Raw genomic sequence first — 15,202 nt, 5'->3', positions numbered from 1 at the left:
TATGTGCATTTTATTTTTTCTGTTTTTTGAAAGGACTCAACTAAATGAAGTCTTTAATAACTTAGACACTGGGACTGTAAAGTAAAACATGATGTCTATAGTTAATACTGCTGTATGGTACATTTGGAAGTTCCTGAGAGTGTTACGTGCATTTTACACGAATTTTTTTTTTTAACGTATAACGGAGATAGAACAAAATGGGTAAAAATCACAGAGCAGGAAGGATGCAGCCCAGGGGTTCCGAGCCCTGATAGTCAGCACGGCCACCTGCTCAGGGCCTTCTCTCTGTGACTAACAGGCCCTCTTTCATCTGTGCTCAGGATACGCACCGAGGACTTTTCATCCAGCAACTGCGCCCCACACAGAACCTGCAGCCGAGGATCAAACTGAAGCTGTTCGGCCATTCGGGCTCTGGGAAAACCACCCTGGTGGAGTCTCTCAAGTGTGGGCTGCTGAGGAGCTTCTTCCGACGACGCCGGCCCAGACTCTCCTCCACCAACTCCACCAGGTTTCCGCCTTCACCCCTGGCTTCCAAGCCGGCAGGTAGGTACCTCCAGGCCAGCCCCTGTCCCTCCAGTAGTTGCTTGCTTTTGCCCTCCCTCGGGTCAGGGTCTAAAATGAGTGGTGGCTTTGTTATGGTCAGCTGATCCCAGGCTGACTAGATCCCACCACCTGGGTGGCTTTCAGGTGGGGCCTAGCCCTCCTGTTGCCCGGGGGTTTTTAAGGACAAAAAGGCAGATTGTATTCAGGGAGCACTGCAGTGGGAGTTTGTAGCAGAGGAAAGAGATCAGCTCAGCTGTGACTCCAACCAGGACGCATGGAGATTTAGAGCCAAGGAGCAGGGTGGGGCCTCACTGAATTCACAGTCACAGACACAAAGTTCACAATTACAGATGTGCAAATAGCAGAATTGTGTTGAGTTCCACTCAGGGCCTCTGCTCTTAAAGACACAGGGAGCTAGGCTGACACTGTTCCAGATCGCACAGATCGAGTATTGGCCCCCGGATGGGTCCTCACCCCATGCTTTCTTCTTGGAAGGCTGCGGAAACACCTAGAAATTTAAGGATGTAGAGCAACAAAATTGGATTCAAGTAGGATCACCAGCCGGCACATTCAAAACGGGTCAATAGTTTTGAAAGGCTCCCTAACAGTTTTCACGGTAGGTCCCTCCACTCACATGGACCCTTATTGGGAAGCAGGCTTTGCTGCCTTCCTCTACCTTCCTGAGACACGATTATTAGTGGATTCACACCCAGAACTTTAAGATTACCTGTCCTTCCCCAGAGAGAAATATCGCAGTGAACAAGAGGAAAGTGTGCAAACTGGGTGTTATTTCTCCTGAACCCCACTTTAGAGTGAAGGACTGAACTTTTGCTAAGGAAGAATAGAGACCGTCAAAGATTTTCCTAAATAACGTCAGTTTTGAAGCCTTGTGCCTCAAATTAATTTTCTGTACCTCATATCACAAAGGTGTCATGTCTGTTCCCTCAGTTGAAAACAAATGTTTCATAGTTTGTGGTTCTGTGTAATGCTTCTCTCTTCAAGGAAGGGGGTCTGGGAAGCATTAGTGTAGGGGCACAGTTGGCTGAGATTTGTACGCCCCTTTCCACTTGTTGTCACAAGCAGACACTTGGAGGAAAAAAAAATGGATTCTTAATTAGAATGACTATAAAGTTGCTAACTCATATTGCTGATACTTACCAAGCACTCACTGTGTGTCAGAAACTGGGCAAAATGTGGACATGTGACAACTCATTTCATCTGTGAAGCAGGATTATGGGGTATTTTTACCACTGTTTTCCAGAAGCTGTGAGGGGTCAAGTAGGCTGCCCAGGGTCACAGAGCTGGCAGTTCATGAAATGTCTGGCTCCTGAACCAGTGCTTGTTAGTGGCAAGCTTCTCAGTAACGGTGTTTGTGTGCCCACCTTTTCCGTTGCCACTGTAACTTTGCCAGCATTCCTAGTCCAAGGTCAGCCTCTCTGGCAGTTACGGTGTCGCCCTAGAGGGAGCCAGCTCTCTCCTGTGAAGAATTAAGGTCACTCCAATCTGAGCCACTGTTTGGGGGTGGGAAGGGTAGAGATCGTGTGTGTGTGTGTATGTGTGTGTGTAAGAGAGACACAAAACAAAGAGATCTATGTGGATCTGTGGTCTGAAATTTTTAATAAGTCCTCATTGGGTATAAAGATGATGGCCCAGGTCCCATGAGCTAAACTGAACCAGCCACACATCAAGTGGTATGTGGCTTCCTCTCCAGGAATAGATTTCACCTGCTGCTCAACCCTACACCCAAAAGTAATGTCTCTATTCATCTTTCTTGCGGTCCATCTCCCACATCTGAAAGAATCTGGAAGTAGATTCCTGATAAAAATTCAACTCAGGATGACCAGATTATCAATAAGTTGGAACATGCACAACGTCCTCAGCCAGTGCTTAGAGAGACGGGGGTCACGGGGCTCAGTGACAGAAGATTCCCTCAACCAAACGAGCCACCCCCGCCGCAATCAGCGCGCACACAGCGGCCTCATGGGGAGGCTGCTCCTCTTGTTCTCTCAGCTCCCTTGGTTCAGAGCTGCCTTCTTGGGCCGAACCCTCAAATGTCCATGTCAAGGTCCCTCCTCAGCGAGGGCCGGGCTTCTTCGAAAGGACTGCTGGGAGGTAGACACTGCTCTTCCTTACAGCCCATGGGCCTCAGTTCTTCAGCATCTCCCTGGTGTCCTGTCATCTCGGAGGATGCTGGGTTCCCACCAGCATGGGGAAAATCTCCAAACCGTGTTCCCTTCCCCTGGGAGCTGACGTCCCCGCTCTCTCAGGAAGCACAGCTCTGGTGTCTGTGGTCCCGCGACTGAAACAAAGTCCACTCTAGGACTTGCAAGACTCAAGAAGGTAACAAATGCCAGAAACCTAGGAGAGAAGGCAAAGAGGATGCCCAATGACTGATGGCCCAGCTAACAAAGTTGCTGCTTCTTGGGGAGACAACAGCAAAACCTAGGGGGGAGCTAGACAGCGTGGAACGGCGCGTGGGTGATGCCCGTAGTTTGTGCTGACCTCTGTTCCAGCTGCTGTGCACCTCGTCTCATCATATTCTCTTAATTTTGTACAATTGGGTCATAAACCCATTTCAGAGAAAAGGAACTCAAGGCTTATAGACATGAGGTGTCTCTGCCTACGCAGAGGCTGAAACCCAGCCACCTGGCAGCTGCAGTATGGGGGAGTGGAAAGAGAAAAATGGAATTAGCTGCCAATTTTGAAAAAGGTGAAGGGATTAAGAAAAAAAAACCCTCATAGTCACAGACAATAGGGGAGCAGGGCAGGTAGAAGAGGATAAAAGAGATAAACGGTGATGGGAGGAGACTGGACTTGGGATGTGAACACACAATACAATATACAGATGATGTATTATAGAACTGTACACCTGAAACCCATATAATTTTATTAATTGTCAGCACAATAAATTCAATAAAAATTAAAATAAATTTTAAATAAATATTAAAAAAGAAAAAAATCAAAAGATTTCACCTAAAAAGCTAAATACTTTGCTTCTTGTGGCAGAGTGGAAGCTTTGGCCACACGGGATCACATTCCCACCTGGTGCCAATTAGTGGGCAGGAGGGCGGCTGCACCATATAGGGGGACACATTCTCTGCATTTGGCCCCATCTCCACCCAGCCCCCAAACTCGAAGAGTCCCATAGACCAGGAGTGAGAGCTCAGAAGCAGACACCCCCACCCCATGCATGAAATTTTGCCTTTTATAGAAATGACATTTCAGGAATGCATTGGCGTGTGTGACGCTTGGGCCAAGGTCACCCCTAGGCAATGTCAGAGGGGTAATTCAGTCCCAGATCTGTCTGGCCAAAGCCAGGTGGCCTCCTGGAGGGCCTCGGCAGGTACAGAAGAGATGCAGAACCCACGGAGGTCTGTGTTGCTTGGTACCCAGGTGGGCGGTCTGCTCTAAGGGGTGGGTAAAGTTTCTATCCAAAAAGTCTCCGGAAGATGCAAAAGTCATCTTTAGTTAAATCTAGACCTGCCTGAGGGCTGAAAATAGCCAGGAGCCCACCTGCAGGCCCTGGAGCAGGCCCTCCTGCTGCCCAGGGCCGAGCAAGCACGGCCTGGGCCGCGGGAGCCACCGGCAGGAGGCAGCCACGCGCAAGGCCCGGGCACCCACCAGCCCTCGTCGGGCAGCTCACCAGTCACTGCCTGGCCATTACAAAACAGCATTCACGATGTCTTTGGGAAAGCAGAGCGTGGCACAAGTATGAGATGGCATGAGGGCCAGCTGGAGGAGACGGGGTTGGGGAAGGGGCAGGCTACACTGGGTGGCTGTGGCCTCCAGGGAAGGAAGCCTGTTTCCGAACACAACAGCATTGTCACTTCTGAGTGGCTCTGCTGGTTAGTGTCTGGGGGCCATGCTCTGCCATCTCCCAGACCAGCGCTCTGGACACCCATGACCGCGTTAGAATGGTCAGGCCTGTCTCCTTTTCTGGGAGAGGTACCTGCCTTTACATCACTCAGACAGCCCGAAGCTTGTTTGCCATGAGAAAGCTGGCCCTTTGTGTTATCCCGGGAAAACGCTGGAGGCCAAAGGCTGAGCCACCAACAGGAGGCAGCCTTTCTCTCCTCCCAGCCTCTCCAGTGCCTCCCATTGGCCAACCGGAACCAGCAGCAAATGGCCGTCAAGCCTGGGAGACTAGTCCCTGGGGTCAGCCTCTCGGGACTCGGGAGGTGGTGCACACAGGAAGAATCAGCCCAACGTTTCTGGGAGGGGTTGCTCCGCAGCACACCCAAGGGACGGAAGCAGGAGTGGGGTGGGGACAGGGAGTGTCCCGGGAAAGGGCAATGGAGGAGCAACGGCCGGGAGCGAGAGCAAGCATGCGCGCTGCCCTGTGCTGTCTCACCGGCTTCCTCTCTGCCCGCAGTCTCCGTGAGCATCAACAACCTGTACCCGGGCTGCGAGAATGTGAGCGTGAGGAGCCGCAGCATGATGTTCGAGCCGGGCCTCACCAAGGGGATGCTGGAGGTGTTCGTGGCTCCGTCCCACCACCCGCACTGCTCCGCTGATGACCAGTCCACTAAGGCCATCGACATCCAGAACGCCTACTTGAATGGTAGGTCCCGCCCACCGCCAAGGGGAAGGACTTCAGCATTCCCTTGCCAGGGCTTTAGGGGATCCCGCTGAGGGAGCCTGACCCGGTGGGCAGCATCACAGCCCCACCGCGGACGGAGGAGGAGCCAGTGCAGTGACGTTGGCAGTGACCCAGGGCTGACGCAGGGCTGGCTGATGTCCTCCGCAGCTAGCAGAGCACCGGGCGCACAGTAGGTGCTTAATGAATCGCTTTACTATTGAGTAAATTAGTAACATTTTTTTAAAGTAGAGCTAAACATCCACTTGGATGGGAAATCTCCTAAGATACAATCCCTCTAGCAGTTTGATTCACCCGGTATAGAAGAAGAGTTATTTTTAAATACATTTACCCTCATGGCTAATGCATTGATATAGACATAGGCAATTTTTTTTGATAGGCCAAATTTCAAGTGTGTTCTTTGCTCTCAAACATTTGCAAGCGGGTGAAGCTTTAAATGTTTCCAGGGATGGTTTACTTCCTCCGGTAACCACTGCATCTTCCTGGCAGCAGCCTCGGGGCTCCCGGCCCCCAGCTGGGCCCACGTCACTTGAACAACAAGGCCCTGCCTTCTTGAGACTCAGTTTAGAAAAAGAAAAAGCAATTCCTCCAAGACTCAGTTCCCTCATCCATAAGGATTTTATGAGCTGATATTTTTAAAAGGCTTGGTACAGCCTCTGGCAAAGGGAGGCAGGTGGGGGCATCTTCATGAAGGCTACTCCATGTGTGTGACCTGAAGCGGAGGTTCTTAAACCCCACCTTGCACCAAATCCCCGGAGGACGCCTGGCAACAGACTACCCCCCCTCCCCCAGAGCTTCTGGTTCAGCAGGCCTGGGGGTTCCTAGGTGATGCTGCTGCTGCTGGTCCAAGAACCCCGAACCATAAGCCCCAGTAGAACAGAATTAAGGGTCATGCACATTTTGCTGTCTTTTAAAAGTTGAACATTCTCCAAGCAAGCTGGCCCTGTGGCATAAAGAAAGGAGAAACGTGTCCTCAGCACCCGCCATGTCTGCCCCTTGTCCCCCACAGGCCTCCTCCCCATCCCGAGCCCGGCTGCCAGTTCTCCCAGTGCTGAGAGAGCCTCTGTCTGTGTTACAGAACTTTTCACTCGAAGGTCTTAGCTGCCAGACGTTGAGGGTCGTGAGCCCCAGGAGAGCCTGTGCTCCAGGAGGAGGCTCTAGACTAGCCCTGGGGACCTTCCACAATGGCCCAGGCATTCATCATAAAGATATTACAAAGATAGCCCTATGCTTACGTAGGTGCGGAGAAACGGATAAATGCTCTGGATGACACCATCCCTACTGGTAACCTCTAAAGTGCTAAGGAAAACTGTGAATGAAATTTGGGGGTGGCATTTCACAATAGTAAGCTTCATTTTTCTCTGTAGGAGTTGGCGAGTTCAGTGTGTGGGAGTTCTCTGGAAATCCTGTGTACTTCTGCTCTTATGACTATTTTGCTGCAAATGACCCCACATCAATCCATGTCATCGTTTTTAGTCTAGAAGAGCCCTATGAGATCCAGCTGAATCAAGTGATTTTCTGGCTCAGTTTCCTGAAGTCTCTGGTGCCAGTTGAAGAGCCCATAGGTAAGCTGAGGCACCCCTGGGGGAGTGAGCATCCTTCCCACTGGCCTGCCCACCCCCGCCAGGCTGGGCCCCTACAGCCTGTGGCCGACAGCTGTGGACACCTGCGTTCCTCCCTCCTACGGGGAGATTTCCACTCTGGAAGTTCCCTGCGGCTCAGCTGTTGTTTTTGTTCTACAGGGAGTTGTTTCATGATCACATGTTTCGCCAGGAAGACCTGATTCTGAGCTACTACTCCTTGAGGGCCATTTCTCACTTTCTTCCTATATTTTAGAGCTGTGGTCACTTTTGTCGGGTGCAAAGTGGGACACTTCCTTTGATAGCTACTGTACCTTTCCCTCTCGGGTACATAATTCTTAAGCAGAATGAGCTCTCCTCATTCCGGGGAAGAAAAAGGACCATATTGACTAAATGCATTGTCTTAACTTTATCCTAGAGGAGAAAATAGCGTTGTTCTTTTCCTACAACAAAAGCAGCAGCCTTCTCTTGTGAAACACAAAACTCAGCAGTCGATTTTTTCTTTGAAAAGCATGTACGTAATTAAATAAATGGAGCTTAATCCCCCACAGGGTACCATCACTTTATCTCGCTTTCTCTCTCTCCTTTCTCTCCTTTTTTTTTAACGGTCTCATCTTAAACACTCCCAGAAGCGAGAGGTTGTCTGTGTGAATTGCAGGAGTTTCCCTTTGGAGTCATTTCTGTGGTGTCGCTGCATTCAGAGGGCTTTCTTTAGGCTCGTAAAGGGCCAGCCCCTAGTCAGAGGTCGGATCTCCCCACACCCTGCAAGCGGGGCCCATTTGGAGGTAGATTTGAGAAGCTGCCTTGTGTCCTGCGGTCAGTTCCATCCATTTCTGAACAGCTTTTCCCGAGACCCAGAAAACGGGCTCATTCTGTTATTGGCAGGGCCTGGGGCCCAGGGGTCGTGGTGCGCAGCCTGCGCTGGGCCGCGAGTCTTCAGGCAGGTTGCGCATCCACCTGGACAGGTAGCCGGGCCTGAGGCCAGCTCAGCCCACCTCCCCTGGGGAGGAAGGTGACCAGGAAAGAGGACCCCTGAACCCCCAGTCCTCTCTCTGCTCCCAGCCTTCGGCGGCAAGCTGAAGAACCCGCTCCGAGTCGTGCTGGTGGCCACCCACGCCGACATCATGAACGTTCCCCGTCCGGCTGGAGGCGAGTTTGGATATGACAAAGACACGACATTGTTGAAGGAGATCAGAAACAGGTGAGGGGCGGCCGCTGGGTCTTCAGGGGTAACACCCCCAAGTCCTGTGAACTACAGAAAGGACTTAGAGAAATGAAAGGCCTCTTTTCATTGGTCTATCAAAGCAATGAATATACATGATAACAAATCAAACAGAAGTAAATAGCACAGGATAAAAAGAAACAGTCTTCTAACTTTTCTCACCACCTCCTGGTACCACTGCCTAGAGATAACTTCTTTTAGTTGCTTTATGTTTTGTTTTGTTTTGTTTTCAGTTTATTGTGGTATCATTGACAAATACAATCGTAAGATATTTAAAATATACATTGTGGTGATTTGATATGTGTTACCACGTGAAAGGATTCGCACCATCTGGGTAATTAAAACACCCATCATTCACATTTATTTCTTTCTCTCGTGAGAATACTGAAATTCTCCTCTCAGGGAGTAAAATGCAGCATTAGCAACTGCGGTCACCATGGGATACATTAGATGCATAGTTCTTTTTGTTATTTTAGCTTTCGGGGTTTTTTTCATGATTATCCTGGTACGACTAATCAACTTTTCTCAAAATACTGGGTTATGAAATTCATTTAGAGGGTCCTGACCAACTCTGTGAAGTGGGTGGAGAGGACCGGGATACAGTGGAGAATATCAGGGTGCATTTCACATGAAGTAGCTCTGCAAAACTTGTGTTTCACTTATAAATATGGATGTGGACACAGTCACCCTGTAAAAAGTACATCGAGGGTGGGGCAAATGTACGTTTACAGTTGTTCATATGAAAAATAATACAATAATTAATAAATAATAAGAAAAACTCATTTCGTGAACTCACAACTGTAAACCTACATTTGCCCCACCCTCCAATCCTACTTGGTGTCTATCAACAGAAAGTTTAAACCTGCAGCTCTGGAAATGTGCTAATAACTTCAATTCTCTTCAACTGAAGATGCTAATCTACTATCTTCCTGCTGTGAAAAATAGGGCGCTACTCATATTTTTAGATCTCAGCTGTAACTTTCATACTCATCCCTCTATTCTTATTCTATCAACTGCGGCAGCATCTCTTCTCTTAACTTGTAAGGTGAGCACGTTAGGCCTCACCTTGCCTGAGTCGGGGCAGCTGCTCTCTTTCCACACCGTGCCCCTGCCGTTTTATGGGCCCCGAGGTGCTTGTCTGCATGACTGGAAGCACGTGGGGATCTCCAGCCTCTGCCCCAGTGTCACATCACAGAGCCCAGCGCACTGCAGGGAGGGGGACCTCTGCAAGGTCGCCAGAACGCCCTGGCCTCCTCCCAGCCTTTCACGCCCTGCCGTGGAAACACCTGGTGAAACTGTGTCTCTCTGATGAAGCTACCGCTCTTCCCTTAGGTTTGGGAATGATCTGCACATTTCCAATAAGCTGTTTGTTCTGGATGCTGGGGCTTCTGGGTCTAAGGACATGAAAGTACTTCGAAATCACCTGCAAGAAATACGGAGCCAGATTGTTTCAGTGAGTATACCTGGGAAGGGCAGGAACCCTCCCTCTGCCCAGCCCATCCAGGAACCCCGTGAGCTGGGTGTCTTTGTCCTGCCCTCTAGGTTTGGTTCAGTTTTCAGGGGACCCATTGAGAAGCAGCTGCATGGACGTGCTCTTATCCTAAGAAAGAGCAGAGAGCGAAGGAGATGGCTGTGAGGCGAAGGGAGTGTTATGGACACAGTGGACCACTTTAGAGTGTAGGAAATGATGACAGTTTTAGTGGATTGTTTAAAAGTAAAATTGCTTTTGACAAATTACAAAAGCAGTTCAAAAGTGACTTGTGAAGAACTGTATGATTTCACCTATATATAGGATAAAAAAACAGAAAGCAGCAAATGAACAAACAAACAGAATCAGACACAGCAGAAGTCATTACCGAAGGACAAGGGAGTTGGGGGAGATGAAGAGGGTACACGGGGTCAAACTTATGGTAACGGAGAAGACTAGACTTTGAGTGGTGAGCACACAATGCAATAAACAGATGATATGTTATAGAATTGAACACTTGATACTTATATAATGTTATTAACCATTGTCACCCCAATAAACATAATACATTTTTAAAAAATTTAATGATACAGCCCTGGCTGATGTGGCTCAGTGGGTTGAGTGCTGGCCTAGGAACCAAAAGGTCGCTGGTTCAATTCCCAGCAGTGGCACATGCCTGCAATTCGGGCCAATTTCCCAGTTGGCAACCAATGCGAGAGGCAACCAATAGATGTTTCTTTCACTGTCTTCCTCCCTCCCTTCCCCTCTCTCTAAAATATAAATAAAGTCTTTATTTTTTAAAAAAAATCCAAAAAAGCAACTTATGAAATATTTAGAAAATGCAGAAAAGTATAAAGAAAGTCACCACCATTTATTGAAAGCGCCGAATCGTAACCACTAGACCACCAGGGAACTTGAACCACCATTTATTGAAAGGCATAAAATAACAGATGAACAAAATGGAATAAGACTGTTTTCTTGGATAGCAAGATCTTAGAAAATGTTTCACTTTCCCAAATTATATAAATTAATACAGTTCCAGGTAGCATCTGAATGGGATTGAGAGGACCGTGTTTTTAATCTTAAAATTAATGAAGGAGCTATCACAACTGGCTATATGCTTAGAAAGACATATGGTTGAATACCTAATCACTGCATAGCCCAAAAATAAATTCTAGACAGATTAAAGCTTTTAAATGTAAAACAAAGCACCATCTTTAATGGAAATGTGAGAGAATGGAATTTAAAATAACTTGGGACTGCTTTGGTAAACCTTTCAAAAGAAGATAGAAAACCGCAGAAGTTGTCAAAGAAAAATAGGCCTATATGACAACATCAAAGTTAAATTTTTCTTTTCTGGCAAACAAATTCTATAAACAAAGTTAAAAGACAAGATAGACTGGGGGATTATATTCTCGGGTGTTACACATCCAAGGCTATTATCCATCATATTCAACAAGCATCTGAGATTGGTGTGAAAGGGGCAAAGCCGCCCCTGGAGCGCTTCCGCTGCCCACGGCTGTGTATACAACGCGCACATGCCTCTGCCACACCAGCCAGACTGTGGCCTCCTGCCCTGGGAGCTCACTGCTTCCCTGATGGGACTTGACGCTCTCCCAGCACCGGGCTCCACCGTCACACACGCTTTTGCAATTTTCCAGACTCCTCCCCTCACACGAAGCCCCGCCCCAGCTTTCTGATAGGGCCCCACCAAGGCACAGCCAGCAGGTGGGGAGTAGTCTGGCCGGGCCTCGGAGGAACCTGGTCACAGAAGCCACTGGGCAACGTCGGGAACAGTGGTTGGTGAAAGGGGTCCCGTGCCTCCCCGCCAGGTGGGAATAGCGCCTGTGCTCACCAGGCTGCAGGGCTTCCCGGACCTGGGATGTGCCATGAGGTCTGCTTCACACACACCCTGGACTCCTAGGTCAGGCAGACGGAACAGCCCTTATCCTGGGAATTTCGTTTATTTTTGTTGCTGCTTGTCTTTTGAATAGGGAGTGGAATTTTGCTGACCTAAAAGCTGTGGTCCACGAGTGGACTGCCTCATGAATGATGCAGTGCAGTGTGGTTTTTAATTAGGACCCCGTGGTTGAGTCAATGAGTCTGTAATGGAGACTAATTTTCTTAACCAAGTTAAAAGATTAAAAACCCATTTTACGCCAATTACCAAGAATTCATCTAAATGGGAGTGATATTTCAGCAACAGTCCCTATGAAAGTCCGGTCTCCCCCTGAGTCCCCGCAGCTCTAAATTGACCTGTCCCGTCCTGCATGTTCTAGGTCTGCCCTCCGATGACTCACCTGTGTGAGAAAATCATCTCCACGCTGCCTTCCTGGAGGAAGCTCAACGGGCCCAACCAGCTAATGTCGTTGCAGCAGTTTGTGTATGACGTGCAGGACCAGCTGAACCCCCTGGCCAGTGAGGAGGACCTCAGGTGCATAGCCCAGCAGCTACACAGCGCCGGCGAGGTAAGGGCCGTGCGAGCCCAGGCTGGGGTCCGGGGGACACCAGGGTGGCGCTGGCCTCACAGAATGAGTTTGGGAGCTTTCCCTCTTCAACTTTATGGATTAGTATAAGAAGGATAGGTATTCATTTTTCTTTGAATCCTTGGTAGAATTCACCTGTGAAGAATTCACTTGGTAGGCTTTATTGTTGGGAGCTTTTTAGATTATTGATTGAATCAAGAAGCAGAAAATCTGAACAGACTGAATACTAGAAACAAAATTCAATCTTGGAAGATTATGTTTCTAGAAATGTATCCATTTCTTCTGGTTGTCAAATTGGTTGGTGTATAATTGCTCATACTGTTCTCTTACAATCCTTTTTATTTCTGTTGTGCAAGTTGTCTCTTTTCTTTCTGATTTTATTTATTTGAGCTCTTTCTTTTGTTTTTGCTCTTTCTCTTGCTTTTCTTGATGAATATGGCTAAAAGGTTTATTCCGTTTATCTGTTCAAAGAACCAGCTCTTCATTTCATTGATCTTTTCTTTTTAAATTTGGTCTCTATTTCATTACTTCTGCTCTGATCTTTATTATTTCCTGCCTTCTACCCACTTTGGGCTTCGTTTGTTTATTTGTTTCTAGTTTCTTTAGGTGTAAGTTCAGATTGTTTATTTGAGATTTTTTTTGTTTCTGGAGGTAGGCTTATATCACTATGAATTTCCCTCTTAGAACTACTTTTGCTGTGTCCCAGATTTTAGATTGTTGTTTCCATTTTCATTTGTTTCAATACATTTTTTATTTCCTCTTTGGTTTCTTCATTAACCCATTGATTGTCTAGTATAGTATGTTGTCTCTCCTCCACATGTTTGTATTTTATTCTAGTTTTCTTCTTGTAATTGATTTTTAGTTTCATACAATTGTAATCAGAAAATATGCTTGATGTGATTTCAGTCTTAAGTTTACCAAGACTTGTTTTGTGACCCAACCTGTGGTCTATCCTGGAAAATGTTCCATGTGCACTTGAAAAGAATGTGTATTCAACTGATTTTGAGTGGAATGTTCTGTAAATATCTGTTAATCTATATGATCTAATGCATCATTTAAGACCACTCTTTATTGATTTTCTTTCTGGATTGGGTTTCTCCATTGATATAAGTGGGTTGTTACAGTTCCCCTGCTATTATTGTAACACTACTGATCTCTCCCTTTATGGCTGTTCATATTTGTTTTATGTATTTAGGCTCTCCTATGTTTAGTGCATAGATGTTTACAAGTGTTACATCCTCTTACTGGATTGATCCATTTATTATTACGTAATGCCCATTTTTGTCTCTTGTCACAGTCTTTGTTTTAAAGCCTATTTTGTTTGATATAAATATTGCTATCCCAGCTTTTTTTTTTTCTCATTTCCACTTGTATGGAATACCTCTTTCCATCTATTCATTTTCGGTCTCTTTGTGTCTTTTGATCTGAAGTCAATCTCTTGTAGGCAGAATATGCACGAGTCTTGTTTTTTATCTATTCAGTCACCCTATGTCTTTTGATTAGAGCATTTAATGCATTTACATTTAAAGTAATTTTGGATAGGTATGCATTTGTTGATATTTTATTCATTGTTTTGGTTGTTTTTGGAGTTCTCTGTTTCTTCTTCTCCTCCTCTTTTCTTTTTTGTCTTTTTTTTTAATTTATTTAGAGAGAGGGGAAGGGAAGGAGAAAGAAGGAGAGAAACATTGAAGTGCTAGAGATACATCGATCAGTTGCCTCCTACACACCCCCAATCAGGGACCTGGCCCACAATCCAGGCATGTGCCCCCACCAGAATCAAACTAACAACCCTTCGGTTTGCAGGCCAGTGCTCAACCCCGGAGCCACACCATCACCCAGGGCGCTCTCTTTTAAGTTGATGGTCATTTAAGTTTGAACACATTCTAAAAGCATTCCATTTTTTACTCACCCACCCCAGTTATGTTTTTCACATATTTTTACATCTTTTGTGTGCATATGTGTGTGCCCCTTAATTCATTACTATAGTTACACATGATCTTACTACTTTTTCTTTTGCACTTTATACTAGCTTTCTAATTAGGTGACCCACTACCTTTACTAAATATTTGCCTTAATCGGTGAGATTGTTTTTCTTTCCTGTATTTTCTTATTTGTAGTTTTGGCCGTTTTCCTCTTAGAGAAGTCCTTTTAAATTTCTTTTAATGCCAATTTAATGGTGATGAACCCCTTTAACTTTTGTTTCTCTGGGAAACTCTTGATTTGTCCTTCAGTTCTAAATGTTAACTTCGCTGGCTGGAGTATTCTTCACTGTAGGCTATCCCTTTTATCACGTTGAATATATCATGTCAGTCCCTTCTAGCCTGCAGAGTTGCTGATGAAAAATTGTTTGACAGTCTTGTGGAAGATCATTTGTGCATTACTAGCAGCTTTTAAGATTCTCTCTTTATCTTTAACTTTTGGCATTTTTATTATGATGTGTCTTGGCATGGGCCTCTTAGGGTTCATCTTGTTGGGACTCTCTGGTGTCAAGTTTTCAGCCATACTTTATCTTTTTGGGGGGTGGGGTTTGTTTTTTTTTAATCGATCAGCCATTATTTCTTTAAAGAGATTTTCTGTCCCTTTCTGTCTCTCTTCTTCTGGGACCCATATGATTCAAATTTGGTATACTTGACATTGTCCCAGAGGTCCCTTAAACTATCCTCCCTTTTTTTTTTCCTTTTGGCTGCTCCAGTTGGGTGATTTGCACTATCCTGTCTTTCTGCTTGCTGACTCATCCTTCTGCATCAACTAGTCTGTTGTTGATTCTCTCTAGTGTAATATTTTTTTCATTTCACTGTATTCTTTATTTCTGATTATTTCCTTTTTTATATTTTCTATCACTTTGTTGAAGTTCTCACTGAATTCACCTCCCAAGTTCACTGAGCAGCCTTGTAACCAACGTTTTGAACTCTTTATCTGGTAGATTGCTTATCTCCCTTTCATTCCATTCTTGTCCTGGCTTTTGTTTGGAACATATTTTTCTATCTCCTCATTTTAGCAATCTGTCTGTGTTTGTTTCTGTGAATTAGGTGAAAAAGCAACATTTCCCAGTCTTGAAGGAGTGGCCTTATTAGGAGCTTCCCCTTTGTAGACTGTGTATGCCAAGTGTTTGTGGCAGGCCAGCTGGACCTGGAGCCGGAGCAGGCGTGAGCCCAGGCAACCTGGGGCAGGTCACACTAAGGCCCCCTGGGCAGGCTGATTGGAACAGGAGTGGGAGGAAACCCTGTGGAGTCCTGCGCGCAGCACTTACTGTGGCTTCCTTGGTGGGGCTGCGGAGGTTTTAGTTGAAGCCATCTTAGGCTGAGG

At 46.5% G+C, this 15,202-nt stretch overlaps 1 protein-coding gene across 2 annotated transcripts in view; it reads left to right on the top strand.

The window, feature by feature from the left end:
- The window catches only part of DAPK1 (death associated protein kinase 1), a 178,058-nt gene that overhangs the window by 158,963 nt on the left and 3,893 nt on the right, over nt 1-15,202 (top strand). For both annotated transcript variants that reach the window (XM_054582936.1, XM_054582934.1), the window contains exons 20-25: nt 321-543; nt 4,916-5,104; nt 6,508-6,705; nt 7,783-7,921; nt 9,275-9,395; nt 11,690-11,878. In XM_054582936.1, the coding sequence (XP_054438911.1) occupies nt 321-543; nt 4,916-5,104; nt 6,508-6,705; nt 7,783-7,921; nt 9,275-9,395; nt 11,690-11,878 (1,059 nt within the window). The remainder of the gene's footprint in view (nt 1-320; nt 544-4,915; nt 5,105-6,507; nt 6,706-7,782; nt 7,922-9,274; nt 9,396-11,689; nt 11,879-15,202) is intronic.

Source organism: Pteronotus mesoamericanus, unplaced genomic scaffold, assembly GCF_021234165.1.
Source record: "Pteronotus mesoamericanus isolate MK-2021 breed Mesoamerican mustached bat unplaced genomic scaffold, CSHL_Meso_final contig_73, whole genome shotgun sequence".
NCBI lineage: Eukaryota > Metazoa > Chordata > Mammalia > Chiroptera > Mormoopidae > Pteronotus > Pteronotus mesoamericanus.
This window is presented reverse-complemented; position numbering and strand designations above follow the sequence as displayed.